Here is a 27,819-nt window from a genome sequence, read left to right as displayed (position 1 = left end):
ACCATGCTTACGCAGACCTCTGAATCGATACCAGCTTAATGTTTAAGTGAATATGCATAGGATTTCGGAGCCTTAGAAGGATGCAAGCCCATACCAGACGCTACTGTACATCTTATTTAAAAATGATTCAGCAGCGCATAGACAATCTGTGCATCAACTTGTATCAAGAATACACCACTTGAAGATAAGTGACTCAGCAATTGCATAGCCCCTATTGGAGCCCTCCTCATGGGTGAGAGAAGACAGAACCAGCTGCAAAAATGATCTCAACATAATTTATGGAATTCCCTTCCCACGGAGGTGCACTGAGTATCTTCATTGTGTAACTTCCATTGCATGCTGAAGATGCATCTCTTTACCCTGGCATTTGACAACTGAGATACGTTAATAGTACAGTAAATTGTTCTAACTGATTTTGTGTTGATTTTGGTAACCTGCCCTTATGGCGAAGGGCAAGTGAGTAACAACAACAACAACAACAACAACAACAACAACAACAACAACAGCAACAACGGCTTGCAACCACTGTACTGCTAGTTACCATTTAGAGAGCAGTATATGGCAAACAGCTATACAATTTTTTCAGGGGATTTGAGCTCATGATCCCCTATGTGAAGTTGGCAGTTCTTGTTCCCATTTCACACAGGGAGAACTGGAGGCTGGATGCCAACTTCTTTTAACAGCATACAATTAATCTATAGCTGAATTAGGGGTTGAATGCAACACCAACACCACTACCTAGTTCTTGCCTTCCTAACTCAATTGCCCCTCATTTTAGATATATTTTTAAAGCCGATAAGGTAGCCACAGCTAATAAAAGTAAGATTTCAATCTTGATCTCACTTGCGCAGATGGCATGTTCTCCACACTTAATCTCTCTCACACCCACACACCACTCAGAGGTCTCCTTTCTAGACTCCCGAGTATGTGATCAGTGCAAAAAGCTGCTTCACCCAAGGCAAGAGACTTGAATGGGAGCCACCTCTTTGGAGGTGCAAATCCCCTGGATTTTTGTAAACAAGTTATGAATTGCAGGTGTGCCTATTTTGCTGAGTGCATATAAGCACTTAGGAAATAGGGGCACAGTTTGCTCATTCATTCATATGTGCCTTAAGAGTTAGAACCTTGATTTCCGTCTGCTGGGCATAGAAACATAGGAAGCTGCCTTATACAGACTCTGGCCATTAGTCCACCCAGCTCAGTACTGTCTATAGTAACTAGCAGTGGCTCTCCAGGGTTTCAGGCAGGGGACATTTCCAGTCGTACCTGGAGATGCTGGAAATCAAACGGGGTGTGTGTGTATGGGGGGGGGGGTCTTCAGTAAGGCCAGTAATGGGAGACCCATTTCCTTTGAAAGTTCACTTGTTCACATCTCCTGTGGCAGTGGAGGCTGTTCTGTTTAGGCAAGTGGGGCTCTGCTGCACCAACCTTAGTCTGCCCCAAGCCAGACCCTGCCCCATGCAGGATTCATTCAGTTTCCCACATGGCAGTGATTTGCTTGTAGGGAGTTTCAGCTTCTGCCAAGTGGCCCTGATAATAATAGTCAAGATCACACAGAAGAAAGGAGGGGAGGAATTTGATCACTCTCTTGTCCATCTTTGGGCTTCATTTTGTAGTTTCCCAATTGTTGGGGATGACCGCAGGCACTTCCCCTGAGGCTCAGTTTAACTGGAAACAGAGTTATAAACCAGGGAGGCGTGGCTTGGATCAGTGTCGCAACCTCCCTTGGCCATCCTGAGTGCAGTCAGTGGAAGGGAAACTTCTTCTTCTGTGAGTTGATACTGGAGGCAGGGAGCTTTCTTTTGGCTTAGCAGCTTCCCAGTGCAAGGGGGGGGGGGAAATAACCTAGAAGCGGCAGATGGAAGAAGACAAATCAAAGGAAAGCAAAGGTTTAGCAAGTAAGGGCTAATTGGAAAATTTAGAAACAAGAATTGCTCTTCTGGATCTATCATCCAGTTTCCAAACTTGCTGGGTTGATGCCTTTGGGTACAAGATTGATTCCCATCCCCAGGGATTTGCCCCCAGCTTCTACTTCATCAAGGTATACTGTCCCTGTATGTGGAGGTTTCACCACTTTTCCACTAAGCGTTATTGATAGGGTCTTAGGTCCATGGTTTGTTGGTTTTTGTTTTTAAAGTCACAGCATCTCAGCTCATGACCATCTGGCGGATTCCACAAATTAATAGTGTGGGAAGAATGAACCTGTCATTTTTGGTTTCTCTCAGTTTCTCCTTTGTCCAGTCTTCGGTTTGGTCCTCCACGTGGCCACATCAGTTGTGCATGTTTGTTTTTAAAGTCCTCATGAAAATCCCCCAGCATTTTAGTGTCATTTTTTTCCTAATGCACACACACACACACACACACACACACACACACACACACACCAAGCAATTTCCCATAATATAAGGCATTTTTTGTTTGTTGCTTTCCATAATATATTCATTTGGATACACACCTTCCTGTAATATTTACATTTTTCTAAACATTTGGCTGGAGAATCGCATTGCAAAATCCAGATAAGTGTGTGTTGTGAATGAAAGGTGTGTTTTGGTTCTGTAGATCAAGCTGCTGTGTTCTTAACAGCAGGGCAGGCAGTTTTTTTCTGGTCACTGGGCACCCCTAAGATCCTATTACTGTCATATAAGAACATAAGAAAAAGCCCATTGGATAAACAAATGGCCCATGTAATTCACCATCCTTTTCTCACTGTGGCCAGCCAGGTGCCTGTGGGAAGCCTGCAAGCAGCACCTGAGCACAAGAGCAGCCCTCTCCCCTCCTGTGGTTTCCAGCCACTGGTATTCGGAAGCATACTGGTTCCAACCATGGAGGCACATCAAATTCCAAAATAGTTCCACCAAGAAGAAGAAGAAGAAGAAGAGAAGAGTTTGGATTTGATATTCCGCTTTATCACTACCCGGAGGAGTCTCAAAGCAGCTAACATTCTCCTTTCCCTTCCTCCCCCACAACAAACACTCTGTGAGGTGAGTGAGGCTGAGAGACTTCAGAGAAGTGTGACTAGCCCAAGGTCACCCAGCAGCTGCATGTGGAGGAGCGGAGACACGAACCCGGTTCCCCAGATTACGAGTCTACCACTCTTAACCACTACACCACACTGGCCAAAATAAATAAATGCCCTCTCCTTTGAAATAAAAGAAACATTTAGTTAAACTGTGAGCCCATACACTTCTTAGGCATTTGTAGCTCAAAATAACCAGCTTCCCAGCCAGGATGTCTGAACGATTTACTCACTCGCTATAAGCAGACCAGCAAGTGGCTATGTTTTGTTGCAAACTTCCCTGTGTGCCAATCTCTGGAAGAATGGTGAAATATAAAAACTCTGAAATAAATATTTACAAGCTTTGATTAAACCAACTTGTTTCTGCCCAGGCTGAGTGTGAACTTTGACGCAGCAGTGGCTGGTTTTCAGGGGAGAAGCCTATTCATTTGGAGGTCACCATTGCCAGTAGGTCTTCTCCAGTGGTGCAGTCCCAAAGGGGAAGCACCAAAGTTGTTCCTTCAGAGTGTGATGATGAGGATTAGGGCACTCCTGCGAGGGTGAATGCTTCTGGATGGGCTTGGCTCCTAGGTGAGAGGCTGGAGCAGTTGGGGAGAGTGAAGGAGTTAACTTGGCTTCTTCTAAGTGAGAAGTGGAATTCTGGGGAGCTGCATCTGTGCCAAGAGCATGTATAATATAACCTTTTCAGCATTTCAGGCAGGGAGTCTCTCCCATTCCTACCTAGAGATGCCAGGAATTGAACTTGGGACCTTTTGCATGCTTAGCAGATGCCCTGCCACTGAGCATCAAGTCTTCCCCAAATTGAAATCAATGGGCTTGAGCATTCCTGTTTCTGCATTGAGTCAGGCTGACAAGGGTGCAAAGGATGAAAAATAATCTGGTCCAGTTGTCCAGGGTGCATGGAAATTACATTAAATTGCTGTCCTATTGCATTGCTTTAAGGGCAAACAGACGTCTTTGAAGGATTCAGAATCGAATCCACAAGAGACCAAGCCTTATCCTTACTTCTCAGATAAAAATAGAGCTATGCAAGAAGGAGTGAGAGAGGAGAGAGACTAGAAACCCAGAGGCGTTGGTGATTATTAGCAAGAGGGCTGTGAAAAGTCCATACCAAAACTGAAAATTCTGTGCCAAGGGATCCCATATTCCACCTCAGTAAAAGTGGAATTCTGTGAGACCTGTACTGTATGTCGAATCATAGAAAGGGGGGGGGATTGATCCTTGGAGAACCATAGCCCCGTTTTCTGCTGGAACTCCTTCTCATAGATTTTCTCAGACATTACCACAACACATTCATTTGCATGTGCCTTATGGACCAGAAACTTGATTTCTCCCTGTGTGTGGCTGTATGCTGCAGGAAGCTTTCTCAAAGGAGAAAACAATTGGCAATAATAAAAGTTTCTGTATGTTTGATCGCTTCTTCATTCATTCATGTACGCTTTAAGGGCTAAAAGTTTAACTTCTGTCTGCTGTGCTTGGGAAGCAGCCTTATACCGAGTTAGACTATTAGTGCACCTACCTCAGGATTGTCTACACTGACTGGCAGAGGCCCTTTCCCCATCTGTTAAAGGAACAGAGTGGCTAGAAATTGGCTGTTCTAAAGACTTATGCATGTTTCCTTCTGGTTGCTCCTTTCCTGAGAATTTTTAATCACTGCTTGCCAACCCTGAATAGGCTGCATTCCCCAGTCTTGCTTGGAAATAACACACTGTCCCTGGAGGTGGTTGGAGAGAGTGACTGTAGTTCCTGATCATCTTATACCACCATCCGGCCAAGTTTGACACAGCTGACCAACCAAGTTTGTGAGGAATGACCTGGTATTGCAAATAGGGAAACATGGTCATCAACACTGCTTTGCAAGCCTGCGGCTGCCTCATCTCAGGACTGAGGAAACAGTTCAGATTCCTGTCTGCCAGGGCTCAGCCAGGTTTTAAGTGCTGGCCAGTTAGGTGCTTGGGGTGATATTTTACCAGCTCCACATAGTCTTCCTCTGTGCAGATCATGAAATATTTTGGAGATCAAGCTGGCAGGGCATTTTCTAAACCACTGTTTCCCAAACTCCTGATAGCTGAGCTACATTTTAAAAACACAGACACACACAAAATGAATTAAAATGGGGGAGGAGGGCTCACTTGTACACTAGGTGGGGGGAGGTTTACTTCTTTAGAGAAAATAACCTGCCCTCAAAGGAGCCCACCCTTTGGCGTGTCTCTGCTTGAGTCACTGTTATGGACATGCCACTTGAAGCATTGGTGCATGCAGAGATGCAACAGAGAGCTACCTCTGTGACAGAATAATTCTGCTAAGTGCCTGCATTGGAACTAGTTGAATTATTTAATCCTGCCCAGAATTATCTGCTCTGAGTAGAGGCTGACTAAAAGGAAGGAGGTACAAAACAGAGACTCCTAGACCCAACTGCAAAAATCCTGAATGATTCAGACGCATCTCAGCCCTGGAAACTTCAGCTGTCTTTGCAAAGCTGTCACAGAGGAGAGTGCAGTAAAACCACTTGCCCATATTAGGAACTTGTGAGTGAGGCTTTAGGAAACTTATCTGAGAGAGGGTGCATTTTAAACACACATGCTTAGTAAGTGTTTCCACCAAACTGGGAGAGCTGGGAAGGAGTATTCCAGCTGCTAAATTCAACCCCAAGTGCTGGATAGACAACACTGAGAATGGGTTGGTAGCATAGATGCTAAGTAGCTCATGTCCCTCCCCCCCCCTAAAATATTTTGGGATGAGTTGTGGAGGAAGCTGAGCACAGAGCTGAGAGTGACGCAGTATGGATTCAGTGGCTGGCAGCTGCTCCTTCTGCCGCAGAGGGAAAAGAGCAGCCTTGGGCTGATGGCTGTGGTAGGAGGAGGAGGTTGAGCACCAGAGAGAAGAAGCTGCCAGCCATTGAAGGTGGGCTGTTGCCCTCTGACTCCTCCCAGCACCCCTGCATCACATGCATGTCATATATGCATCATCGTGTCCCTCCCCCCATCTTCAACTCAAGCTGGCGCCTCTGGATGATATATGTTTCTGATTTGAAAAGGTTTCTCCTTGTTGCAGAATGTCAAGGCTCAGAGAAAACAAGGGATATATTGGTGGACACTGTGACATTGTGGGTTAATTATGGCCAATTCCCATTGTCTCTCCCTCTCTTTTGCTTTTGGAATCTAGATACATCAGAACCTCCCATTTTGTGCTTCTAAGCCTTTCCTTCATTATGTGCCGTCACAATTTTGCAACCAAAACCCTCATTCTGAAACAACATTGGACTCCCTCTTTGTATAACATTCCTAAAAGCTGCAAATCTGTTTAGATTTGCAACAGCTCATCAGTTCTCTGTGTGCATACTGTCTCTCTGTGGGATTTGCCTGTCTATCCTATCCTGTTTTTGTTTTAATTTAAGTTTCTGACTCGGGAGTAAAATACTTAACAAAATCTGAATGGTAGGGCTGAAGCACTACCTCCTTCCCTACCGACTCTCTCAGGTACTAAGATAAACAGTGGGGGCCTTCTTGGTAGTTCTGCTGCCCCCATAAAAGGGCATTCATTATGGCAGCCCCTAAACCCTGGCACCCCTTTCCCACAGAGGTCCACCTGGCACCTTCGTTATATAAGTTTTGTTCATTGGTGCACCTCTTTACCCTGACCTTTGATACCAGAAATGTATATACTTTTGAAGCCACCCTGTTCTTAGGATTGTAAATTGTTTTTTTTTAAATAATTTTTATTCAATTTTTCCAATTAACAACAAATTAAAACAAAAAACAATCTTTTATATAAAACATCTTATATTTTCCTCTTTCACCTTGCTCTGCTGAGCTGTGACTCCCCCCCCCTCCCTTCATGCGGGTTTCTTATTAACTCCATTTTTTGCAGTTCCTTATTGTCTTTTTTTCAATCAATTCGTAGGATTTATTTAAATCCTGCAAGTGTTTTTAAACTTCTACAATTTTTCTCCATATAGTCCACATATTTACTCCAGTCTTTTTGGAACCTTGTCTCTCCTTGGTCTCGGATTTTGCAAGTCAGTCTAGCTAATTCAGCATAGTCCATCATTTTCATCTGCCACTCTTCAATTGTTGGTAGTTCCTGAAGTTTCCATTTTTTGGCTAACAATGTCCTAGCCGCGGTTGTCGCATACATAAACAGTACTTGATCCTCTTTTCTAATCTCTCCTCCCATAATCCCTAACAAAAATGCCTCCGGTTTTTTTGGAAAGGTGTATTTAAACATCTTTTTCAATTCATTATATAACATCTCCCAAAATCTTTTAACTTTGTCGCATGTCCACCACATATGATAAAATTCCCCATCTTTCTCTTTACACTTCCAGCATGCTTTACCACTCATTCTGTACATTTTAGCCAATTTTACTGGAGTTAAATACCATCTATACATCATCTTATATACATTTTCTTTCAGGGCAGTACATGCTGAAAATCTCAAAGTTTGGTTCCATAGTTTCAACCACACGTCATATTCAATATTATGCCCAAAATCCTTTGCCGATTTTATCATCACCTCTTTTGTCAATTCATCTTTTGTATACCATTCTAACAACAAATCATACATTTTTGACAGAAGCTTTGTTTTACCCTCTAACACTTCTATTTGAAATTTGGACCTTTTATCCTCGAAGCCCATTTTTCTATCATCTCTGAGTACATCGTTTATTTGGTGATATTGTATCCATCCTAGGATTGTAAATTGTTTTAACGGATTTCAGTGTTGTATTTTTAAATTGCTGTAACCCTCTCTGGGACTGCACAGAGAAGAGTGGCTACTGTTAATAATAATAATTATAATTATAACAACTCTTGCGCAACAAACCCTTAAAAAAAATCCAGACTTTTTGCATTAAGGAAAGCGATGAGAAAATGCACTGGAATGTGTGGTATAACAATTGCTTGATGTGATGTTGTCTATGCTCCCGCAAGCAAATCAGAATGAATGGTCAAGAAACAGCCAGAGTTATCTAACCTTCCTGCAAATGTTGCACAATAAATAAATAAATCAGGATGAATGCTCAGTAAACAGGTCATCTTTAAGTGACTCTAGGAACTGTGATCATACTTCCCCTCCTCCCCCTACCCCAAAAGATATTGATTGTAATTTCGCCAGGGTGCTGGGCATGTGTGTTTCCAGATAACATTGCAAGTGGACGAACCAGACCATAGCTGCCAGTTCCCCATTCCCGTCCGTATAGCTGACTTTGAACTTTGTGCTTAATTGACAAGTTTGATTCCTTTCTCAATTTGTTCAGAGGGTGGATTTCCTCTGTGGTTGGCTGACTCAGTGAGCTCCTAGCTATGACTGTGGTTTTAGGGTGTGTCCCTCGGACAGCTTTTGCTGTTGTACTAGGCTGTTTGCTTAGGCTCTAGACCAGGGATCAGCAAACTTTTTCAGCAGGGGGCCAGTCCAATGTCCCTCAGACCTTGGAGGGGCGGATTATATATTTTTTGGGGGGGGGGGATGAATGAATTCCTAGGCCCCACAAATAACCCAGAGATGCATTTTAAATAAAAGGTCACATTCTACTCATGTAAAAACACCTTGATTCCAGGAACCATCCATGGGCCAGATTTAGAAGGTGATTGGGCCGGACCCGACCACCGGGCCTTAGTTTGCTACCCATGCTCTAAACCAGGCATTCCCAAACTGCGGCCCTCCAGATGTTTTGGCCTACAACTCCCATGATCCCTAACTAAGAGGACCAGTGGTCAGGGATGATGGGAATTGTAATCCAAAACATCTGGAGGGCCAAAGTTTGGGGATGCCTGCTCTAAACCCTTTAAACCAGAGGGCACTATGTATGGGGTTATTTAGAGTTTTGTTCTGGTTTTTGGGTTGTTGTTTTTTTGTTTAGTGAAGGCAGGGGAGAACACAGGTGTATAAAATTATGCCGTGCGCAGAGAAAGTGTCTAGAGGAAAAGTTTCTCTCCCCCTCTTGTAACACTAAACTTAGGGGCATCCAATGTAGCTGAATGTTGGAAGATTCTGCAAAGATAAAAAAAGAAAGCACTTATTTACACAGGTTGGTGTTGGTCTGCCGTAGTCGGTACAAAATAAAAAAATTCCTTCCAGTAGCACCTTAGAGACCAACTAAGTTTGTCATTGGTATGAGCTTTCATGTGCATGCACACTTCTTCAGATACACTGAAACAGAAGTCACCAGACCCTTATACAGGTGAAACTCGGAAAATTAGAATATCGTTGAAAAGTGCATTTATTTCAGTAATGCAACTTATTATTTTTAATTTTTCTTTTAATTTTTACAAATGCTTTCTTTTGGAAATTCCACAGTAATAAAACAAATAGTTACAATAATACATTTCATTAATTACATTCCATTTATAATTGACCAGCCTAACAGCAAATAATTACAATTGCAACAAATAAAAGGCTCTTGACATATCTTGCTTTGCATGTCATGCATCTATCTCATATATTGGTTTCACCTTTTAAGTTGCATTACTGAAATAAATGCACTTTTCGACTTTATTCTAATTTTCCAAGTTTCACCTGTATATACCGTAGTGAGAGTGTGGGGAGGGGGATTACTCAGAAGGTTTACCACAGCCAATCACCCATTCCCACCACCCTTCTGAGCAATACCCCTCCCTACCCTCTCACTATATATAAGGGTCTGGTGACTTCTGTTTCAGTGTATCTGAAGAAGTGTGCATGCACACGAAAACTCATACCAATGACAAACTTAGTTGGTCTCTAAGGTGCCACTGGAAGGAATTTTTAAAACTTATTTACACAGCTCATAGTTAAACCATGGGACTTGCTCCCACAAGAGGCAGCCATGGCTTTAAAAGAGGATTGGACAAATTCATGGAGGAGGCTAAAGCTACTCTCCACAATGGCTATTATGCTGTGTCCCCACTGTCAGAGGCTATGGTCCTCCCCAGTACCTGTTGGTGGAAATCACAAGTGGACAAAATGCTGTTGCACTCAGGTCCTGTTTGTGGATGCTTCCCATCTGGTTGGTCATTGGGAAAGCCAATTGCTGGACTAGATGGGCCACTGGCCTCACCTAACAGCAGGACTATTCTGAAGTTTTTCGTTCTACATTCTTATCACAATAGGTTTTTATTCTGAAAACTGTTTGAAACTGCAATAACAAAACCTCTTTTTTGTGTGTACCTTTGGTGCTGAAATCGATAAATAGTCTTTGCGTGCCCTCTGCTGGTCTGAAGCAGAACTGAATTATTTGCAGTTGTAGCAGCTACCGGTAATTAGTTTTCAAAAGTTAAAAAACTTCACAGTTCCTCCGATGTAAAGGGTTCTGAGAATTTCAGAATGGCTGGAAGTAAGGCATAAGATAGTTAGAACCTTTTAATTAAGCCCGCTTTATGCTAAAAACACACACACAAAATAACAGCCAACAATGTATTCTACTCCATTTTGGGTGGTTAGCTGGCTGCAAATTGGTAGGATATTGCTTTTCAGTACAGTCCTGTGTGCATATACTAATAAATAAGTTCCATTAAACTCAGTTGGACTTACTCCCAGGTCCGTGCATATAGAATTGCTGCCCAGATTATTGGGAGAAAATAATAACAATAAAATGTTTATTTTATTTATTTTTATTCCACAAAATTTGTATACCACTGGCTGGGGGAACCCGGCCAGATGGGCGGGGTATAAATAATAAATTATTATTATTATTATTATTATTAATTATAAATAAATCCTCTAAATGGTCTGTGAAAAATATAAACTATAAATATACAGTAATGTATACAGTAATTTAAAAAAACCCGACATTAAAATCAAGTTGATAAGAAACCAATTGCATTTCGTTGTTTTGATATTGTGCCCTAAAATGCTTCTACAGTGGTACCTTGGGTTACAGAAGCTTCAGGTTACAGACTCCGCTAACCCAGAAATAGTACCTTGGGTTACGAACTTTGCTTCAGGATTAGAACAGAAATTGCGCGGTGGCGGCAGCAGGAGGCCCCATTAACTAAAGTGGTACCTCAGATTAAGAACAGTTTCAGGTTAAGAATGGACCTCCAGAATGAATTAAGTTCTTAACCCGAGGTACCACTGTATGTATCTTTTGGAGTCATTGTCTACCTTTTTGTCTTACCCTTACACAATTCAGTATTATTGCCACTAAATGCACTGTGAATAATAAAAAAGCAAGATGAATAAAAACATCAGTTAAAAGTATACATTACAAGTATAGCAGGCACTGAAAAGCAGGCACTGAAAAGAATACAGTGAAGGTACCTGCTTAATGTCAATAATAATATAACTTTAACGAATTATTGTTATCATATTTGTATGAATCATAGAATGATAGAGTTGGAAGAGACCACAAGGGCCATCCAGTCCAACCCCCTGCCAAGCAGGAAATACCAACAAAGCATTCCTGGCATATAGCTGTCAAGCCTCTGCTTAAAGACCTCCAAAGAAGGAGACTCCACCACACTCCATGGCAGCAAATTACCTGATGAATAATCCCATTCTTCTGCTGAAATTCTGAGTGGCATAACAGCACAGATCAGAATCAAATAATCATAGCAACCAACAATATAAAACAGATAATAATGCATTAATAATAAAATTCCCAAAGTGCAATAGCTGTTTAAAAAGTTAGATGGGTAGAGAGTAGTATAGCTTACACCAGTGTAAGTTTCAAAACTCTTTTCAGAAGCCGCTGGGTGGGGTTACACTGGCAGGCATCCCCGAACTTCGGCCCTCCAGATGTTTTGGACTACAATTCCCATCTTCCCCGACCACTGGTCCTGTTAGCTAGGGATCATGGGAGTTGTAGGCCAAAACATCTGGAAGGCCGCAGTGTGAGGATGCCTGGGTTACAGCAAGCTAAGCAAGCCAGTGGGCATAGGCCCTATTTTTTTAGGATTCTTTGAGCTCAGATGACCAAGCTGACCAAAGTCTGGAATAGGTGCAAGTCTCTCCTTGACCTACCAGCCCTCCTTGCTTGCTTGAGATCTGTCCTTTAACTCTGATCATGCTCCTTTGTTGCCTGTATGGAAGAAAGAGAGGAACTGTGTGAATATATGTAGAAACCAGAGTGCTGTACAAAGATTAACATTACATTCATTGCTCTGCATACTTGAACCAAGGTATGACTGTACTTTAGATAGGTAGGTACTGTCTTGTGCAGAAGTAAGAGGATGCATAACTGAAAGTTAAATTGACTTCTACAATGTTGTACAGCAGGAAAAACCAGCTGATGGGAGTTACCAGTGACATATTGATGAGTGATACCCAACCACGTTTTGGTCCTGTTAGCAAGTCTGGATTGAGCCTCAGGCTCTTCTGCACAATCCTTCCCCTCCTACATACTCAGTGAGGGCTGGTGCACATTGGAACTGATAGGGTAGAAGGCAGGGAGGCCACCAGTAGGGGGAGCCAGAGCCAATGAGAGGCAGAACCAGCACATTCTAGTTTTGTCCCCATCTGCCTCCTCCCTGCTGAGTCCAACTGAGATTGGACTGAATGAAAGTAAGAAGGCAGGGAGGGGGGGGTAGCTGGGGCAGAGTGGGGCTGGTGGGGCAGTGCCCCAGTGGCCTTGGACCAGCCTCCACTGTACAAACCGTCCAACATTTTCCAACACAAAACCAGGGCACATGGCTTCTGCACTTTATTCGGGATGAGATCTTGTGGCACCCAAAAATTTGTGTTTGGGGACACCATGCAAGATCATGGCCCTGAAAAAAGCGCTTTTTCAGGGTGCTAGAGCATGTAGGATTACAGTACCCAAAATAGCCACCGAGATCTTGCGCGAAGAAAATGGAATGTCCATTTTTTCCCCGGGGCACTTGGAAGCTTCCTGATTTGTAACAGACCTATACAGGCATTGGCATCGCATGGAGAGAGAGGAGGGTCAACCCTGCTATCACGTCACTTGCTGGTCCCGTCTCCATTATATCCATGCCTTTGTGGTATGTTTGCAACTCACACAAGGTTCCAGCTCACAGGGAGAGCCTATGTAGGTTTAGCAGGCTTCCCCTTCTGCAGGTGTGCTCTTCAGAATTTGTCCGTTTGTGTAAATGCATCTCAAAACAGCATAATATTTTAAATACTCTTAAGTGGTATACAAAAAATCAGTAATAAAAACAGGGGTAAAATACAAAATTAGTAAAAAAAAAAAGTTCAGTTCAGAGGCAGCAATACTTCTGAATACGAGTTGCTGGAAAACCACAGGAGGGAACAGTGCTCTTGTGCTTGATTCCTGCTTGCAGGTTTCCCAAAGGCATCTAGGTTGAGAACAGGATCCTGGACTAGATGCACCATTGGCCTGATCCAGCAGGCTCTTCTTACATTCTTATGCAGGGACATAGCATGGGGAAAAGGGGAGTCATAGCCCTGAGTGCACAATCTTGGACCAGGTGTCCTGCCGCAAGGATCCCTTTCCCTCCTACCCTGCCTGCCTCCAGGGGTTATCTGAGGCCCGGAGCCCAGCCTGGCCTCTCCACTGCGTTTCCAGCCCCCTCACTGAATGACCCCCCAGTCAGCATCTGGGAGATTCATCCGCCAAGGGCTGTGTCAGCCAGCTGGGCTCCCCCCTACACCAGTGGGTAGACAGCAGAGCAAGGCCCAGCTCAGCTCTGGTGGTGAGGGCTGGGCTGGTGTGGCGGACCCTGTGAACCCTCCAAATGCCACCCCTCCCTAGCATGCAAGTCCACATGTACCCCAGGGGCCAACAAAGAACACAAAGGTGCTGTTTTTATGTTCACTTCCAGATGAGCTGTCACTGAGCATTCATCAGTGGAGATCAACGTCTTCTAAATGGTTGCCTTCCCACCCTGCCTGCAGGATACTATCTCTTAGGATTCAAAACATTTGCTTGTGGTGAAAACTGTTTTTACCAAGCCATTTAGCAAAATTAGCTAAAATTAAGGCCTATGAGTGTGAGACAGTATTCTTGAAGGCCCTCCTTTCTAGGGGGTTCAATCACTGTGCCTGAGCTTAGCTGATTGGAAGGAGGGAGTGGTGGGCACCTGCCAATATTTTTCCCCTGACACCTGCACTCTGGCCAGTGTTATATGATTCATCCTTTCCCCTGAATTAGCAGTTGGAATGCTTATGCACATTCCATTGCACCAAGGTAAGTCACCCTGTGGGAAAACAGGATTTCAGCTTATGGGCAGTAGCTCATGTTTTAAAGCTGATATATATTCATTGGTGTTTATATGTATTTTTAAACCCTCTTATTCTGGGCTCACTGGAATGGCAGGAGCATGTGAGCTGTGCAGACAAGAAAACTCCCTGTGGAATATGAAAATGCGTCTTTTGGTGTTTGGCTGCATCATAATGTCCGTTGTGTTGCCATATTGTTCCTTGGGTAGAGTGCATTGTGGGAAACTGCCCTCTTGGCTTGCAAACAGTGACCCTTCAGTAGTTTCTCCCTCCCCATGGGAGATGGGGTGGGGGAGACGACCAGAAGGATCAAGGCATTAGCTGAGAAGTCAACTCTTGAGGACTTCCAAGGAAGCTTTTATTTTTGTTTTGTTTCAAGAAGTTATTATTACAAAAGGTCTTGGACAGAGTTACTAGCCTCCATTTCTCTGCCAAAGAGGAGAGCAATTTCATCAGCTCAGCAGGGAAGAAGTTGAGCAAGATGAACATGGTGTTCTGCTAATATCCCCAGGGGAAGAAGCAGTTCCAGATGCTTGGACCCCGATTTGCTTCTGTAGAAGGCCAGTCCTCATTGCCTGAGCTCCGGTCTCAGCCCCACACAGTGCTGCTACGTGTGTAGGGTATTTCTGTCAGGGTATTTCTGGATCAGCTGAAGAGTGTTGTGCAACCCTGAACCAGTCTAGTGAAAAGAAATGTTGCATCTTGTTGCCTGCTTTGTTAGCATCCATCCACCGGAGTCCACCTCCGGTGGTGAAGTCAAACCTAGGCAGTGTGTTCTGGGCTGCCAAGATGATAAGACCCCTCTCTTAGCCTTACTGATGTGTCGTTCCAAAGGAAAGCAGAGCAATAAATTTGGCACCAGCTTGGCTGCAGGAGTTGCCAGAAGGAGGCATACAAGGTGTCCTTTAACCGTTTTAGGGGCTCCACTCCAGATTTGTGTAGGATTTACTCCTTAGCCTTTTCTTCTCCTGAAGATATTTTTCAAGACAGCAGACTTTTAGGATCAGAGTTGTCCTTCTCCTGGAAAGGCTATCTTCCCAGGTTAACCAACCCCATCTGACCCTCACTTCCCGTTGGACCCACTATTGGTCTTATCTACTCAATCCACCAGAGCCTGTCTTCACATGCAGGCAAAGACTCTAACTCACTAAGAGTTTGAGACCCACTAGCTACCCCCACTTGGTTTAGCGGGGCAGTTGAAGCAACTGTCACATGATGGCAGCTTCTAGGACAGGCACCCCCAAACTTCGGCCCTCCAGATGTTTTGGACTACAGTTCCCATCTTCCCCGACCACTGGTCCTGTTAGCTAGGGATCATGGGAGTTGTAGGCCAAAACATCTGGAGGGCCACAGTTTGGGGGTGCCTGGGTTACAGCAAGCTAAGCCAGCCAGTGAACATGGGCCCTATTTTTTGAGGATTCTTTGAGCTCTGATGACCAAGCTGACCAAAGTCTGGAATAGGTGCAAGTCTCTCCTTGACCTACCTACCCTCCTTGCCTGATTGAGATCTGTCCTTTAACTCTGTTAAAGGACTGTGGTAGGACTGTGAGGAAATGGGCCTGGTCTGAAAACTTGGGGAGCCACTGCCAGACAGCACAGACAATCCTGAGCTAGATGGTCCACTGATCTGACAGCTTCCTATGCAAACAACAACTTGGTCTATCTTCTTTCGTGACAGGCCTCCGGATATATGAAGACATCTGTATAGTGTCTCCCCTTAATCTTTTCTTCTGGGTGCTAAACATCCTCAGTCCTTTCAAGTGTTCCTGATAGGAACTGGTGTCTAGACTCCACTCACCTTCCTAGTCGCCATACTCTTGATATCCTAAAGTTTGTCAGTGTCCTTCCTGATGGATTTAAGTTTATCAATGTCCTCAACATCTGGCAGGGCCGGACACAGGAGCCAGACAGTGCAAGCTAATGACCCGAACAAAGTGTTTCTGTTTATGCAGCCTAAAGATTGCATTAGCTTTCTTAGCAGATGCATCACTTTGCTGGCCCGTGTTCAGCTTGTGATCAACTAAAGACATCTGGAGCCTGAGATTTGTCCTCTTTTTGGCTTACCCCTCCCCCATCCCATTTATGGTTGGAAGTGCAAAAGCATAAATCATTAGATTTGCAGTATAAGAGTTAATCCTAGTTACAGGTAGGTACAGGTAGTTACAGGTAGGTAGCCGTGTTGGTCTGACGTAGTCAAAACAAAAATAAATAAAAAATCCTTCCAGTAGCACCTTAGAGACCAACTAAGTTTGTCATAGGTATGAGCTTTCGTGTGCATGCACATTTCTTCAGATTCACAATGTATAGTGTCTCCACTTAATCTTTTATTCTGGGTGCTAAACATCCTCAGTCCTTTCAAGTGTTCCTGATAGAAACTGGTGTCTAGACTCCACTCATGGACTGCATGGACTGCAAGAAGATCAAACCTACCCATTCTGAAGGAAATCAGCCCTGAGTGCTCACTGGAAGGACAGATCCTGAAGCTGAGGCTCCAGTACTTTGGCCACCTCATGAGAAGAGAAGACTCCCTGGAAAAGACCCTGATGTTGGGAAAGATGGAGGGCACTAGGAGAAGGGGACGGCACAGGACGAGATGGTTGGACAGTGTTCTCGAAGCTACGAACATGAGTTTGACCAAACTGCAGGAGGCAGTGGAAGACAGGAGTGCCTGGCGTGCTCTGGTCCATGGGGTCACGAAGAGTCGGACATGACTAAACAACAACAACAAAGTTGGTCTCTAAGGTGCTACTGATAGAGTTAATCCTGTTAATGATAAAGTCAAGAAGGTGGAGGGCCATCATGCTTGCTGACGTAGCACATGGTCCCTGGAAGGTTGCTGTTGAAGTAATGTGACACCCCTCAGCTGCCCCCCCCAAATAGTTTCTCACCCCTCTGCTAAAGCCAAGGCCATGTCCTTCCACTCAGATGAGCAATCTCAAGCCCTGATTTAGGCTTACAGTTGGCACACTGTGAGTCTCTTCACTGCCACTCTGCAGCAAATGGCCCTTCGTCACCTCTCCCACCAAACGTGTTGCTCTGGTTTTATATAATTTCTTGGCCACACATCCCCAGTGGCTGTGGGTTGCTTTCCATGGCTCACAGCCTGGATGTAATAGCCACCACATGGTATTGTGCGATGATGGCCCTGAGAGATGTGGCCTCTGACCCCTGCAAAGCAGAGCCGGTACACAGAGGCGTGGCTGGCTGCTGCCTTCCAGCTGGGGCAGGGTGTGCCTGGGATGGGCTTCCTGTCAATTGTTGCACACTGATGGGAGATAAAAGGCAAGCCCCAGGACTCCTCCAGCCTCTCATTCCTCCAGTGGCTTCCCTGGGAGAGCAGAGCAAGGAGAAGGCCGGGTTTGTTCAAGTTTTGAGTAGAGAAACCTCTGCAGCTGTTTAAAAAGCAGCCAGGTGAAGCTGTCCGAAGATGACTTCCCTTTGGGGATTTGCATCTCTCCTCTGGGCTGTCGCTGTGTTTTTGGCTGCGGTGAGTGACAAAGACCTTTGGGGTCAACAAAAAGAGTGTTGTAGTCCCTGAAAGACTGACAAATCTATGGCAGCAGAGGCTTTTATGGGATCCTTTTTGTGCGGCTCTGGGCACAATTTGGTGTGTGTGTGTTTAAAACAACAACTCCAGAGTAAAAATTTGGGGCGTGGGGTGGGGTGGTTGATCATTTGAGCTGAAACAAAATAAAAAAAAATTCCTTCCAGTAGCACCTTAGAGACGAACTAAGTTTGTCATTGGTACGAGCCTTCGTGTGCATGCACACTTCTTCAGACAGGAAATGTCAAAATGCATGCACACAAAAGCTCATACCAATGACAAACTTAGTTCGTCTCTAAGGTGCCACTGGAAATATTTTTTTAAATTTTGTTTTGACTACGTCAGACCAACATGACTACCTACCTGTAACTAGATCATTTGAGCTGTTGGCCAGATTGCCAGTTTTGAATCTTGTCTCAGCTCCAGGCTCCATAGTTTGCAGTGCTCTCTTAGGCTCAGGTTGACCTCCTTATAGAGTGGTGCAGAAAATACTGTGTGAGTGTACAGTAAGTGTTTTGCCCACTCAAAAAAAAAGGTTATTGGTACTTTCAGTGCTTTTTTTCCTTTAAAAATGTTTAGGGGTACTCACATTTTCCTACTCATATTGAAATACTTCCTCTCAATGAGGCCAAACTTAGATTCACAAAATGTTTAGGGGTGTGCGTACCCCTGCATCCCCCCCCCAAAAAGCACTGGGTACTGTTATGATTACCATGAATTTTGGAAAAGTCTGGGGAAAATCTGCTTTAGTAATATTAATTCATTTGATTAAGGCAAGAGAGGTTTTCACATACAGTACCAGGAATTAAAACTGGTAGTCAAAGATTTTCTTTAGATCAATATTTTCAGCTGAGATGTTGGGTACAAAATTGATCTAAGGAAGGAATCAACTTTTGAGAATATATTTCAGCAGGAAAAGGCTGAGATTGATACCGGTACCTAAGATCTATAATGCATTGGTATATAATGATGGTTAAGATGGAATAAATATTGCAATAAATGGAAGGCAGAGTTATAGAAATGTATTCCAAATAAGAGGTGGGTATCTATATGAAAACAAAGTGAACATTTATCCTCTAAACGAAGTTTGACTGAATCATTTTCAAATATAGGCCAGGTGGTATATTAGGATTTTGGGGATGTATTGCATTAGAAGCAGAAAAAAGTATTTATTTATTATTCATTGATGGTAACTAAACATTAAAAGTTCATGATTGAAGAGAAAGAGGATGTTCCAATGTGATAGACTGGGAGATTGTGTGTTAGATTACATTGATTATATCAATCAAGATAACTTAGATAGAATATAGATAGAAAAAAAAGGAAAGTTTGGGAGACTGAATTATTTTAAAATATTATTATGATAACCTTAGGTTTTAGGGAATATAAATTGGAACAAATGTCAATTGCATATGTATTTGTAGATAAAAATAATTAAGAGGAAGTTGTTTATAGCTGAGGCTATGATTAACTGTATTTATTGGTATATGTACTAAATATATATATGCGCTTAGGTGCAATGTATGTAGAGGGGACATGGGTGGCGTTGTGGGTTAAACCACAGTGCCTAAGGCTTACCGATCAGAAGGTCGGCGGTTCGAATCCCCGCAACAGGTTAAGCTCCCGTTGCTCGGTCCCAGCTCCTGCCAACCTAGCAGTTCGAAAGCACCTCAAAGTGAAAGTAGATAAATAGGTACCGCTACAGCGGGAAGGTAAACAGCATTTCCGTGTGCTGCTCTGGTTCACCAGAAGCGGCTTTGTCATTATTGCCTTCGGCCAATAATACGAGATAACCGCCACTACCCCAGAGTCAGTCACGACTGGACCTAATGGTCAGGGGGGTCCCTTAACCTTTTAATGTATGTAGAGTGATTTAAGTTCTTAAAACTTAAAACTTTATCACAACAACATACAAAAAAATGCACAAAAGTGCTTTAACATAGCCACAAGAATACAGTGCAGAACAATTTACTACATGTTAAAATAGGAAAAAAACACAAATACATAATAGAATAATAGAATTGTAGAGTTGGAACCCCCTGCAATGCGGGAATCTTTTGCCCAACGTGGGGCTCCAACCCATGACTTTAAGAGTCTCATGCTCTACTGACTGAATATTACATCATAGAATCATGGAGTTGGAAAAGACCACAAGGGCCATCCAGTCCAACCCCCTGCCAAGCAGGAAACACCATCAAAGCATTCTTGACATATGCCTGTCAAGCCTCTGCTTAAAGACCTCCAAAGAAGGAGACTCAACCACACTCCTTGGTAGCAAATTCCACTGCCGAACAGTTCTTACTGTCATCCCCTTAGCAACTATCAACAGGGGAAGTGTCCAAGTAATACATCTAACCAAAACATTTCCTGGAGAAGTGGCAGTTATATTACACCTCTCTGACCAGCCACTTGATGTAAGACCTTTTTTCTTATCTGGCTAGAACAACCATGTTAAGTTGAGCAATGCCCTACCTATTGCAATAGCTATAATAAAGCCCGGATGTTGGACTTGAATTGATTTCCTTTGTTTTGAACAAAGTGGTGTAGATAAAAATTCTTACCACATCCTTGTATCTGCATACTTGGCCCTCCTGCTTTCACCCCTCATTACCGTATGTTTTTGCAAATGTTTTTTGAGATAGAGCAAGGGTGATTCTTTGATGATATAACGTTATTGTTAAATGCATTTTTAAAAAAAAACAGTGGGAGAGATCTGCCTGACGCTGTGTATGCACCAGACATCCAAAGTACATTTAAAGCACATCACTTTCCCTTTAAAATCCTGGGAACTGTAGCATGTGCTGGGAATTTTGCTCTGTGAGGGATAAACTACAGTTCCCAGGATTCTTTGAGGAAGTCACATGCATTAAATGTATGGTGTGTATGCAATTTGGGATCTTGACTTTGGTAGGGCTGGGGTTTTGAGCAGAACCTCAGTCACAGAGCATGTGCTTTTCCTATAGATCAGGAATGGGGAACTTGTGGCTGTCTGGCTCTTGCTAGACTCAAGCTCCCATCACCCCTGACCATGCTGGCCAAGCCCATGGGATTTGGAGTCCAACAACATCTGTAGAGCCACAGGTTCCCCATCCCTGCTGTAGAAGGACTCGGTTTCACTCCCTAGCATCTCCAGGTAATGGGTGGCAGGAAAGTCTTTTCTCCACCTGAGACTCAGCTGGCAGCCAGAGTTGACGATATTGGCTTAGAGATGGACAAATGATCTCATTCAGTATAAGGCAGCTTTGTATGTTTGAGTTTTATAGTTAAACAAGGATTCAAATCTGAGTGATCCAAAATATTGGTTGGCTTTAGAAGCTGGTTGCACAAATTCATGGAGGACAGTAAGTCCATCAGTAGCTACTAGCCATAATGGCTGTGCTCTGCATAATGGCATCTGCTCAGAAGCAGGATGCCCCTGAATGCCATTTGCTGGGAACAGGAAGTGGGGGAAGTGCTGCAGCACTTAGCTTCTGCTTCCTAGAGCCACCTGAATGGAAACAGATTCTCTTTATCAAAAGGGGAACCTTGTCTGTGTTGCCAGTGGGAAACAACAGAGCCCGGAGGCAACTTAAAGGCTCTTTGCTATCCTTGTGATCAGTTCACTGGCTTATCTGTTCAGTGCTGTTATCATTCACTGTATCTCCTGTGGTCTTCCTTAGCTGGGGTGTTGGGGTGTGTGTGTGTTGTACATTTTGCATCGCCCTCTCATAATCGCATTATTCCAACGTTGTGTCAGAAATGCTGACTCACTATTCGGAAGCGGCCATAAAACAAATCGGTCATGGATGTAGCCCAGGGAGGGGGGCAGCTGCCCCCACCTAAATCAATAAAAATTAATAAAAATACATAGCAAACTGAGGTTCACACCCCCCCCCCAAAAAAATCCTGGTTATGCCCATGAAATCAGTTCTTGATCTTTAAAACCATGACCAGGTGAAGAGTTGAAATTCAGAATCCAGTGGTCCACTTTGTAATTATCAGGTGGCCCTCTTAAAGCTGTTGTTTGCTGTTCCACCAGAAGGAACACAGCTGTGATATTTAATTTGGAGATGGGGAGCCCCTGGCTCCCTAGCACTGTAACTGTTTTTAATTCACGTTGTGAGCTGACTTGGATCCTGCACTGGGAGAAAGGCAGGGTGTTGTGGTTGCAGTTGTTGTTGTTATTGATGATGAAGATACAGTATTACCGGTATTATTTCTACGGATTTATTAATTGCCTTCTAAACCACCGCCTCAAGGCGATTTACACATAAAGATAATTAAAGCAGTTAAAATATCAGAAACAACAAATGCATTTAAAAACAAGACGAATACCCTAACAAGTGGTCACTTGTGGTACAGATGCATTTATCCAGCTGGGGAAGCCCGTCGGAACAAAAATCTCTTCTCCCCACCCCACTCCAAGAAAGTGCATAAAGGGAGTGCCTGTCATATTGACAGGAATGCTATTCCACAGAACAGGGGCAGCCCAGCTGAAAGCCCTGGTCCATGTTGCTATGGGGCTGGCTTCTGAGATCTTTGGAGCTTGCAGCAGAAACTCTCCCACATCTCTCAGCGACCTGGGTGTATAAGGGAAAAGGCAGGGTCTCAGATAACCTGGTCCTCAGCTGTTTAGGGCCTTCACCTTGAACTTGGCCTGGTAGCAGATTGGCAGCCAGTGCAAAACCTACAAGCAGGGAAATTAATTAAGCTCCAGCTCGCCATCTTTGACCATTGGGTAGGGATAATGGGATTTGTAGTCAGCGACAAATGGAGGCTGACAGGTCCCTCTCCCACTGGTTTATTTGAAAGTTTGTCTAGATAAACACTCTCTCTCTCTCTCTCTCTCTCACTCTCTCTCTTTGGATCAATATAAACCTAACTTGGTGACAAATAAACCTAACTTGGTGACAACAAATGTCTGTGGCATCACAGATTGAGAGACGCTGGATCAAACAGGTGGAGTTAAATAAGGGTGTGGAAGCCATCCCTAGTGTTGCTCGACCTGCTTAGAGTAAAAATGCTTCTTGTTTTTGACAGTGCCCTGCAGAGCTGATCAAGAGCGGCTCTTTCCATGGGCGATGGCTGGGTTGAATTAGGTTTTAAATAACCAGAGCAACACAATGAAAACACTACCCCTGAGTCACTCCTACTGTATGCAAAGCAGCTCTGCCTAACCTCAGTGTGGCTTACAATGCTGGGTGCTGATTTGAAGTTAGGGTGCTCTTTGCCCAAAGGCATATTATAATATCCCAGGAGGCTTTTGCACAGTGTAAACTGGGAAAAGGCCACAGCTTAGTGGTTGAGAAGATGCTTTGCAGGCCAAAGGGCCTGGGTTCAAATCCCAGCACCTGTGCATTATTATTGTTTCATTATATATATTTTTCTTGCTTTCCCCACAAAAGCGTCCCAAAGCAATATGCAGTATAAAAACAACATGCAAACCAGATATAAGAGCGATAATAAAACAAGAGCCCATGACTGTTCCATCTGCTTTTGACTCCAGAAGGGACCACTTTTGCATCTGACCTCACCTGTGACACTGGCATGTGAGCCCTAGAAGGGCATCTGACCTTTGGGCTGGAAAAAGGCTCCCCTCCTCTTCTTAAATAGAAATATACTAAATAAATTAAAGAACAGGAAAGAGCAGAATGAACATCAGGGAGGGTGGGTGAAAAGAAAGGAGTTGCAGGTGGGAAGATCTGTTGCTTTCAGGTCTTCCCAGAGGCACCTGGTAGCCCACTATGAGAACAGGATGCTGAACTAGTTGAGCCCTTGGCCTGATCCAGGAGGGCTCTTCTTATGCTATGGAGGATGGGGGGAGGAAAACAGAAAACCAGAAATTGCTTGCAAGGGACAAGGCAGTAAGGGAAAGCTCTACTATCTTAACTAATTCAAGTTTATGAAGACTGAAAGACTGGAAAGGAGGACTGGATCTCTGGGGGATACCTGGCCAGCCCTGTTCCAGAGGCAGGGTAAGGATATGACGCAGTTGAACAAAGCCTTCTTTGTGCTGCCCAGACTGAACTGAGTCATTTATTTTGTTTTTATTTTTGCAAATTCTTTCCTTCTCTCTTAGCCCATCAGCATGGTGGAACACGCAGAGTTCTTGAAAGCTGGGAAGGAGCCTGGTCTTCAAATCTGGAGAATCGAGAAGTTTGACCTGGTCCCAGTGCCCAGAAATCTTTATGGGGATTTCTTCACTGGAGATGCTTATGTCATCCTCAACACCATCCGCCAGCGCAATGGAAATCTGCAGTACGACCTTCATTTCTGGCTAGGTAAGGTTGGGGTTTTGCGCAGGGAACCCCCCCTCCCAGGTGGCTCATGGTGAAGACTTGTTGAGAAATCAATACAGGAAACCTTTCACTTTGTATCCATACCATTGCCACCATTCCATGATTTTAAACCTATCTCTGGTTGATTTCTGCATTTTTAAAAACCTGTTTTATTGTTTATTTGTTTTAAAATTTAGTTTATTTGTCAAAAGGATTACAGTGTTTTAAATATGAAGATTGTTCCAAAAATGTTTAACTTTATAATGCCCTGAATTAAAGTACATTTTGGTGAATCTTGGGTTAAAAAAAGGTTAATCACTTAAAATACACAAGCCATGTGCACTTCAAAAATATTCTAGTGTTTTGAGCAAACAAGACTTAACAGAACGTATGGCTTTCCAGTAACATCAATTTGTCAACTAAATTGTAGCAATAAATACTTAAAATCTCTACCTATAGACTTACATTTTGATCTGGTTTAAACAATACAGAAAACAAATACCAATTGAAAATCTGCTGTAAAATGTTGAACACTCAAAAATCTTTTAAAATAATTTTTCAAAATCTAAAACCAAAACATTTAAAGGACAATACAGATGAACGATTCTTCGCCAAACTGAAAGAAACATTGACTTCAGATCATAGCTGCCAAATCTCCCACGGGAAAATGCGGGATCAGCAGCAGCGCGGCACCGGAAGTCGCTTCTACGCATGTCTGGACATGCGTAGAAGCAACTTCCGGTGCTGCTCTGCCCGATTTTCGGTGCCCAGGCATGGGCAGAGTGGTACCGGGAGTCGCTTCTACGCATGTCCAGACATGCGTAGAAACGACTTCCGGTGCCGTGCTACCCATGTCTGGGCACCGGAAATCGGGCGGCGCCAGCACCCAAAATGGAGCCTCCCTGGCAGGTAGGAAATCCGGGGGATTTATGGGATTTTTTCCAATCCAGGCTGCCAGCGGGAAACAGTTTAAAATACGGGGGTTTCCCGCGGAAAACAGGAGACTTGGCAGCTATGCTTCAGATATGTTTAGTGTGAAACTGGTAGGGGTTGGTAGCAGGGGGGTGAAAATTATTGCGGAATGAGGGGCAGGAAGGAAAGCACATAGCCAGAGTGGAAAGGGGTTTGATAGAGATGAGTTCTTCGTTCTTCTTCTTTGTTTTCCCCCTTTCCTTTCCTTTTTTTCTTCTTTGGGTAGAAAATCTCCTTTTGGGTCTGGACAATCTTTCCCATATGGAAGGGTCCTCTTTTTTTCTTTCCCTTCTCTGGTGGGAGAGCTGGAGAGTCTTTTGGCGGCTCTTTATTCTTTTTCCTCTGTTCCTGGCTTTCTTTCCTGTCACAACAGTAGGAACATTTATAATATACTTTAGTTTAGTTTAGTTCAGAGTCAAACGTTTCCTTACTGAGGTCTGCACAGCAGCAAAATGGCTTGCTGACTCGTTAAGAGTCTTTCTTAGTTGTGAATCCCTTTTATCCCACTTTAAAAAATACACATGAATCTGTGTTATAATAAAACAAACTAGTTTACTGTCAGATTCATACTTACAAAATAAACTATATGTTACATATTAGTGAGTCTTAACAACTCTTTCATAACATCTAGCAGCAGCAGCAGCAGCTTAACTGTTAACGGCCCAAACAAAACTGACACAGAGATGACAGTTAGTCCTTCTTGGAATGTTGGAGTTGACTGACCCATCCCACAACAACATGTTCCAGGTTCAAATTCATCAAAAATGGTGGTGGTGGGAGGGGAATAGCAGGCTCAGAAGGGGGAAAGGAAGAGAGTTGTCACCTGTCCTTTAAAACACATATTGTTTCGCCTGTCCCCTTCCATTTGCATTGCCTTTTGTCACCTTTTGGAAGTCACAATAACACCTGAAGGTTTTTGCCCTCCTCCTGACTTGCCTGCCTCCTGCAGCCTAGCAGTGAGGCTCCTGGGAAGTTGAGCCCGCCCTCCACAGCTCCCGTTTTATTGTTTTTATTGTATGATTGTAAATTGCCATGAAATTGAAATTGCTTTGGGGGAAAGGGATGCAGTTCAGTGGTAGAGAATCTGCCTTGCATACAGAAGCTCCCCAGTTTCAATCTGTGGCATCTCTAGGTAGGGCTGAGAACGTCCTCTGCCGAGATCTTGGAGAGCCACTATTGATCAGTGAGCTAGTTGAGGCAACTGTTTGACTCAGAATAAGGCAACTTTCTATGTTTCTAATATATATGAATAAATTATTGATCATTATTATTATTATTCACCTCATTGCAATAATATGGCTATCAGTGAGTGCTAGCCATAATGGCTATGGTCCGCCTCCACTGCTTCTGAATACCAGTTGCTGGACACCAGTTGGTAGAAACCACACAAGGGGAAGTTACTCTTGTGCTCAGGTCCTGCTTGAGAGACTCCCACAGGCGTCTGGGCGGCCACTGAATAGTTGGGCCATGGGCCATATACAGTGGTACCTCTGGTTACGAACTTAATTCATTCCAGAGGTCCGTTCTTAACCTGAAACCGTTCTTATCCTGAGATACCACTTTAACTAATGGGGCCTCCCGCCGCCGCCACCGCTGTATTTCTGTTCTCATCCTGAGGTAAAGTTCTTAACCCGAGGTACTACTTCCGGGTTAGCAGAATCTGTAACCTGAGGTGTTTGTAACCCAAGGTGTTTATAACCCAAGGTGTTTGTAACCCGAGGTACCACTGTATCCAGCAGGCTCTTTTTATATTCTTCCTTTTCAAAAGTGCTCCATAGTTCACTGTTGTTTTTTTTACTGACAATCAACCAAAGCAGTGAAGATGCCATTTCAAGATTGATATATTCAAGATTAAGGTTTACCAGGGACCCAGGTGGCGCTGTGGTTAAACCACTGAGCCTAGGGCTTGCTGATCAGAAGGTCGGCGGTTCGAATCCCTGTGATGGGTGAGCTCCTGTTGCTTGGTCCCACCTCCTGCCAACCTAGCAGTTCGAAAGCACGTCAAAGTGCAAGTAGATAAATAGGAACCGCTACAGCGGGAAGGTAAACGGCGTTTCCGTACGCTGCTCTGGTTTGCCAGAAGCGGCTTTGTCATGCTGGCCACATGACCTGGAAGCTATACGCCGGCTCCCTTGGCCAATAATGCGAGATGAGCGCGCAACCCTAGAGTCGGTCACGACTGGACCTAATGGTCAGGGGTCCCTTTACCTTTACCTTTAACCCCTATTGAACTTGTTGGAGTTTACTTCTCAGTAGGCATGGTTCTCTCTCCTTTTTTGATTCCTAGGGGACCAGTGCAGCCAGGACGAGAGTGGATCCGCTGCCATTTTCACAGTGCAGCTGGACGATTACCTTGGTGGGAAAGCAATTCAGCACCGGGAGGTACAAGGGCATGAATCGTCCACTTTCTCGGGGTACTTCAAATCAGGCATCAAATACAAGGTAGGTGTATACATGTTCAGTTCCTTGCTTGGTAGCACATCTGTACCTCATTAGCAAAAGCATTTCTAGACTGCCTGCCATCCAGGAATATAAATTCCCATCCAGGTGATTTTTTTTGATGAGCCCGTCCTTTGAATCATAGAGCTTCCATTACTCCTTAATATGCCCCTAAATTATGGAAATTTTGGAGCTTCGGACCTCTCCCAAAATACAGGAGAGCTATGGGCGCAATTCTACTAGTAAGGATTTTGTATGTCAGTTTCATGGGGTGGGGGGAGAGCAAAAAAACAAAAATATCTCAAGTTGTGCCAACTCCACTTGATCAGGCTTTTTTAAATGGCTAAAACTGTAGTTGAATTGTGCCAGCAACAACCGAGGGTATGTGTGAACTCACACACCACCCTTCTCAGCTATCTGCATTTGACAATTTGCTATCCTCCTCCTCTTTGCAAAACTCTTGCTAAGACAAT

General features: G+C 43.9%; 1 protein-coding gene across 3 annotated transcripts in view; it reads left to right on the top strand.

The window, feature by feature from the left end:
- Positions 1-27,819, top strand: part of GSN (gelsolin) — a 60,552-nt gene that overhangs the window by 13,530 nt on the left and 19,203 nt on the right. For 2 of the 3 annotated variants that reach the window (XM_035113402.3, XM_088664950.1), the window contains 2 exons: positions 23,737-23,938; positions 27,195-27,349. In XM_035113402.3, coding sequence (XP_034969293.2) covers positions 23,746-23,938; positions 27,195-27,349 — 348 coding nt within the window. In that variant the 5' untranslated portion in view covers positions 23,737-23,745. Of the gene's footprint in view, positions 1-17,454; positions 17,622-23,736; positions 23,939-27,194; positions 27,350-27,819 lie in introns of those variants that run through there. The other variant, XM_035113401.3, reaches the window with a different exon arrangement.

The sequence above is a fragment of the Zootoca vivipara genome, chromosome Z2 (genome assembly GCF_965207765.1).
Source record: "Zootoca vivipara chromosome Z2, rZooViv2.hap1.1, whole genome shotgun sequence".
In the NCBI taxonomy this organism is placed as follows: Eukaryota; Metazoa; Chordata; class Lepidosauria; order Squamata; family Lacertidae; genus Zootoca; species Zootoca vivipara.
This window is presented reverse-complemented; position numbering and strand designations above follow the sequence as displayed.